The sequence below is a fragment of the Atta colombica genome, unplaced genomic scaffold (assembly GCF_001594045.1).
Source record: "Atta colombica isolate Treedump-2 unplaced genomic scaffold, Acol1.0 scaffold78, whole genome shotgun sequence".
NCBI classification, from domain to species: Eukaryota; Metazoa; Arthropoda; class Insecta; order Hymenoptera; family Formicidae; genus Atta; species Atta colombica.
Genome location: NW_017259570.1, coordinates 1,094,360 through 1,100,913, shown reverse-complemented (window position 1 = coordinate 1,100,913; position 6,554 = coordinate 1,094,360). Strand labels below are relative to the sequence as shown.

The 6,554-nt window shown below is 31.4% G+C and overlaps 1 protein-coding gene across 1 annotated transcript in view; it reads left to right on the top strand.

Moving 5' to 3' along the window:
- The window catches only part of LOC108692628 (fatty-acid amide hydrolase 2-like), a 10,466-nt gene extending 4,031 nt beyond the window's left edge, over positions 1-6,435 (top strand). Inside the window, exons 2-10 of the mRNA XM_018200968.1 lie at positions 603-773; positions 1,009-1,228; positions 1,425-1,642; positions 2,380-2,491; positions 2,739-3,037; positions 3,106-3,207; positions 5,486-5,653; positions 5,750-5,929; positions 6,151-6,435. Coding sequence (XP_018056457.1) covers positions 606-773; positions 1,009-1,228; positions 1,425-1,642; positions 2,380-2,491; positions 2,739-3,037; positions 3,106-3,207; positions 5,486-5,653; positions 5,750-5,929; positions 6,151-6,255 — 1,572 coding nt within the window. The 5' untranslated portion in view covers positions 603-605 and the 3' untranslated portion in view covers positions 6,256-6,435. The remainder of the gene's footprint in view (positions 1-602; positions 774-1,008; positions 1,229-1,424; positions 1,643-2,379; positions 2,492-2,738; positions 3,038-3,105; positions 3,208-5,485; positions 5,654-5,749; positions 5,930-6,150) is intronic.
- The last annotated feature ends 119 nt before the right edge of the window (positions 6,436-6,554 follow it).

Below are 6,554 nucleotides of genomic sequence, written 5' to 3'. Positions count from 1 at the left end.
ATATATATATATATATATTAGTTCAACATCTAACTTTGACTGTCAAATGACGCTTCTCGCATTTAGGTGATGTAATCACATAAAATTTATTTCCAAACGTATTATTGAAGAAAATATGACACAAGTCCTTGAATGAACTTGTTTGGATTTATTTGTGCTGCAAATGCAAAACGCGTATACAGTTATTGGCCCCAAAATTCCTAATCGCGACCTATTGCGAAAGAAGTTACATTGTTATTCAATGATCCATGCGTGTCAAGCATACGATAGACTTATGGTTTATCCGAAGCTCCGCGAACCGTGACGCGAAATTCAATGCGAAATTCAATAAGACCACCTACCAGTATTATTAACTATGTTGATATGTGATGTGTCCACAACTATAAAACTCCTTACGTATAATAATTACGTAATACTAAGTTCGACCGTAACACATTTTACTGATTAGCACATTGTTTCCAAATATATTGTGCATGTATATTGAAATGTACGCAGATATTTCTTAAATTTGAAAAGAAAATCGGTTGAACTGAATTTAATTGTTTGTCAAATTAGTATAAAGTGTCAACTGACGCATTAACTAAATGGTACTTACTTTATAGGTAATGCTGTGGAAAATACGTATAGTGTTCAGTATTATAAATGTTATATACGATGTACTTCGTCCGATATGGTTGTTTTTTCACAAGAAACCACCAAATATTCCACCTATAACTTGTTCCATATATATGTTGAGTGCCACGAAACTCGCTAAAAAGATCAGAGAGAGAGAGGTAAAATCATTATTACATTTCTATAAAGAATCCTTCTGCGTATAGCTTCAGCGATAGCTTTTATCGTTTTGTGCCGATTATGTATGATACATGTTATGTAATTATGACAAACTTAATTTTATTTTTGCTGTAACAATTTATTTGCTATAATAATAAATTTTACTTTGTAATATATAGGAAGTAAAAAAGTTTATATACAATGTTTAAATGTATTTAAATATATTTAAAAAAACAGATTACGAGTTCTGAAGTAGTGCAAAAATATATAATGCGTATTAAAGAAATAAATCCTTTCATAAACGCTGTTGTTGACGACCGATTCACTGAGGCGATAATCGAGGCAAGAAATTATGACCAACAATTGAAAGATGATAAATTTGATATTAAAACTTTAGAAAAAGAAAAGCCGCTTTATGGTGTTCCAATTACCATTAAGGAATGTTGTGCTGTAAAAGGTAAGAGTAGTTTTTTTATATTGTTGCTTCAACATTTTCATCTTTACATTTTAAAGAACACATATCTAAAAAAATACACAGAAAAAAAGGCGCTATTATGTGAATTATATTAAATAAGTATTAATTACATTAAGTACACCAAATGTAAATTATAAATCTTGTGTATGAAGTAAATAAACGTTTACTATGATTACAGGTTGCAGTCATACAGGTTGCACTTTGTCTCGCAAAGGGATAAAGGCAGACTACGATGCTGCGATCGTCGAGATGCTTAGAAATGCCGGTGCGATACCATTGTGTGTTACTAACACGCCTGAGATGTGCTGTGGTTTTGATAGCACTAATCTACTATACGGCCGTACCTACAATCCTTATGACACTAGGTATTCGGCCGGTGGATCATCTGGTGGAGAAGTAATTCAGTTTTAATTATTAAAGATTTGAGAATCGTTTAAGACTGAAAACTTGAAAAAAAATTTATTGTCTGTCCATATAAAATAGAAGAGATAGATCGAAAGAACATATAATAATATATAATAATAGAAAATTTATTTTTCTGTGATTTATCTATACATATATATATATATATATATATATATATGTATAGATAAATCACAGAAAAATAAATTTTCTTTGGAATTCGCATAGAATTTCGATTGATTGAAGTTGACCCGAAAGATAATATATATATATATACATATGTACATAAAATATGATACTTTTTGTATAATTAATCGATTAGCAATTATAGAGTATTATCGACACTGCGGTTTATCGGTTACGAATCATCGGTTACGCAGTTTATTTTTCAGGTCAACTTCAGTCAACATCGAAATTCTACGCGAATTCCAATTCTTACGCGAGCGAAAGATATATGTTGTTGTTTATTACTCATTACTGACTTTCGCTTAGAACACTTTCCTTTCCCGGAACACTTAGACGTACAATCACGCGATACCATTTATTTGTAATGATGTAAGATCAGGGTGTCTCAAAATTGACGAATTAAAATACCACAGCAAGACACTTTATATAACTAGATGGAATTAACGTACAATATATAATGTTCCTGTTTAAAATGATAGTCTCAATCTAGTCTCAATCTAGTCAATAAGAAGAAAAAAATTTTAAATAAAAATTTCTTATTTAAGGGCGCATTACTTGGGGCAGGTGGTTCCGTAATCGGAATTGGCTCAGATTTTGCTGGTTCTATAAGAGTACCTGCTTTTTTCAACGGCATTTTCGGGCATAAACCCACATCTGGTAAATTAATTTTTTTTATTATATTGGTATTCCCATTGTGATCCATTGATAGACTTAATTCTTTTAATTAAATCTTGTTGCTGTTTTAAATTACTTTTCGAACATATATATATATATATCTATTAAAAATATTTAAAAACTCTCTTATAAAAAAATATTTTAAGTACAAATTCACTGATAAAATGGAAAATTAAAGAAACTTGAGTGGTTATAATATTAGTCATATTCTTTCCTTTTCGTTTTGCAGGAATTATTCCTACTAATGGACACTTGCCATTCACCGAAGACAAATACTTTCAGAAGTTGCTAACCTTTGGCCCAATGACTAGATACGCTGAAGATCTTGGTTTGCTTATGAAAGTGATGACGTCGAAATGCAATCACGACTTGCGTTTAGATGTGCCGGTGGATTTGAAGCAAATAAAGATCTACTATCGACAAAGTTTGGACAAAACGTTTGGTGTAGTATCCATGTCAAAAGAAATTGAGAATTGCGTTCTGAAAGCCGCTAATCATTTCGCGCGATATAATGTTCGTGCCGAGAAGGTACAGTGTTTGCAGCCAATATACCAGTATGCACGCAGGATTTAACGTACATTAACTTGACATTACAGTTACCAATAGAGTGGCCAGTAACAATTGTCGACATTGCGTTAACAGGATTCTTGAATGTAAAAAAGGTCCCTCAAATGCTGCTAAACGCGAACGATTCCAAGGTATAAAAGATGCAAAATACATGAAGCTCAGTATATTAAATAGTTCAAACTTTGACTTTTATAATTCTTAACGATAGTTAAATCGATATCGTTGTATTATTGTCATTACATAGTTTTTTTACTATAAAATCCACATAATGACAAATATAACGATATCGTTGAGATCTTTAAGAGTTACAGAATAGGAATCTTAAGGAAGACCTTAATTTAATGACCTAGCTAATTTTCCATACGTGAAAGTCACATCACGTACATGCCCTTTCTATTCCGCTGAAAAAAAAGCAGACGTATTTCATTGTAAGATATTACGATAGAGATATTGCAGCTCGCTAATGCAAAATTGCTGCAATGTTATTTCAGAAGCGGGATACGTCACTTAATTTATTAACTTTGCGATATTATTATTAGAATCTCAGAACTGAAAAATAAAATGTGAATTATGTATACAGTTATATTAGATACAGAGGAGATCGGGGCAAATTGTTACAATTTTTTATTAGCAATTTTTTCGTACAAATTCATTTAAATTACTAATATCTATTGTTTCAAATACATCTTTATCTAGATAGTCAATTTTTTTTCTGTTTTGTATCTGTTTATTTTTAAATATTGAAAATTAACATTTTCTATCAATAGATAGATTTTCTTTCAAATTGTAATAACTTAACTCCACTGTGGAGCAAGATATTACGTTTATAATATCACTTGAAATATATATATATATATATATATAAAAGAAAATTTAATATTACAATATAAACATAATTCAAAATTACAATGAAATCAAATACGAAATATTTCACAAAAAATATTTATTTTATAAAATTATTACAAACATTTTTTTAAAATAAATTATTAAAGTTAACGTTGAAAAGTCAGAATTAATATTATGCATTTGTTGCTTTTCTCACAGACAGGTGGCCATCTTTTAACTTTCTTTGTCGCTGTTGCATACGATTTCTACAATTACAGATTCTCTGTTTGTCTTTTTTTTGTAAGTTTATACCATTTGACAGACTTTTATAAGTAGACTGCTGACTCATTATAATAGAAAGAGATGAACTTGATTCTCAGCTGTACTTGTTCCACATATGCGTATGTATGCTATCTGTGAAAATCGTATAAATTTATGTGAAAACACGAATGTTCTTATCCGTGTGATTTATATGTGAGAGTGAGTGAATACAAATATAGTGCTGCCTAGAGCTGCTTCAAACATGGACACGAAGTCGACAGTCTATTTATAGATCTGTGCATCATTCTGTAGAAGAAAAAAAATTATTTTCAATGGGGTAAGTTGTAACAACCTTCTCCGATCAAAGTGTAACAATTTGCCCCAATCTTCCATTTCCAATTCGAAAAAACAGATCAAAAAGTACATATATCGATTCAAATAAAATGTGTTATAATCAAATGTATACAAAAGAAATATACAAAAAGATGATACATCACATAGCTTTAACTTACATATACAGTAACACAAGCGATATACAATGAAATATTTACTTTTAACAGTAAAAATCAAGAAAATATACGTAGTGTCTTCTAGAGTTGAAATATGGCGGTTAAACTAATAGTGTTTTCTTTTGGAATACATTGAGTGTAATCACTACACCGGTTGCATGTAAGTGCTGTACTACACAAGTGTACATATACCATGATGTACACTACTTCATGTTATCGTGTTTAATTCTACTGCCGGTTGACTTCCATTTTCAAATTTTTAATGTCACACTATATATTCTACACCGTTTCTTTGAGATCGTGTAGAAACCTCACTTCATGCATAAAATTTGCACTACACTATAGCCATGGAAACACGTTACACTGAATGAGTTCGCCTACTATCAGCCAAGGAAACACGCTACACTGTCTGAGTGTTGCTGGTGGGCGATAGTACAGCCAAGAGAAAACGCTATAAATGAAATTGTAGAGTATCGCATATAAAAATTCATAAAAATGTGGCAACTACATAAAAACAAATTGTAATAACTTAAACGGGGAGCACAGACTCTTACATAACGCATAACACAGAATGCATAAGAAACTGAACCAATCAAAATCCTTTATTTTCTTCCTTTCCATAAAATAAAGGACTCTGATTGATTGCTTTTCTTATGCCTCATGTTTTATGCGTTATGCAAGAGTCTGTGTCCCTCCTCCCGTAAAACAACTTGCCTCAGTCTCTTTTACAACTAGATGTAAAAGGTATACGTTTTAGTTTTGGATTGATGATGTAAAAGACAGCTCCAGTTTTGTTATCGATTTATTATTGCAGCACCATAAAAATGTAAACATCGAATTGATGAAAACTCTATTTGGTCTGTCGGAACACACGAAACAGATGTTATTCTTCATTATACCATTAGAAACGCATTTTCCATTCACAGAATCAGAGATATCGTATTACAGAAAGCATGCAGAGGAGATTCAACAGAAACTGCTGGTTAGTGTCTGAAAGTCTAATACAATTATCATGTCATTATCAATTTCGTTATCAGTTTTTTTTACACTTAACTGCCGCTTTCCTTCTGTCTTACAGGATCTATTGGGAGATAATGGCGTATTTATTTACCCGACCTTCCGAAAGCAATTTCTTCCGCAGTTTGTATTATGCGAAACGATGTCCAGTTTGAACTGCGTAATATTCAATTTATTTGGTTTTCCCGCGGCGCACGTTCCGATGGGGCTTAATCACGAGGGAATGCCCATAGGCGTTCAGGTAAATTTTAATTAATCAATTCAGATCAAAGTTTTTTTCTGCTTCTTGCAATAGAAAAAATCTAAAATGCAAATGAATAAAACCAGAATGGAATATTCAGTTTGTCGCTTAATGTATACACACACACACACACACACACACATATACACACATACATATATATATGTGTGTGTGTGGGTGTGTGTGTGTGTATGTGTGTGTGTGTGTGTGTATAAATTTAGGTCATAGCTGCACCTTATCAAGATCGTCTTTGTCTGGCGGTTGCAAAAGAACTGGAGATGGCCTTTGGTGGTTGGGTACCACCATCCGTATCTATAAGTGATTAGAAAATGTATTGGGTTTTTTTTAAGTAAAAAAAAAAATTATATCAAGTTGAGGGTCTTTGCAAAGACAAATGGCATAAATAAAGGATATTGTAACGGTCTTTGTATTAGCAATTCCTTTTACAATATTTCAACATAAATCTGAAAATATGATGTTTGTAAATAAAATACATATGTTCTCTACTCTGCTAAAGATTTATTAATGGGTTTATATAAATATTTATTAATATTATTATATGTAATTATCGTAGCAATATGTATATATGTATATATATGTAGCAATACGTGAATTCTAAGAAATC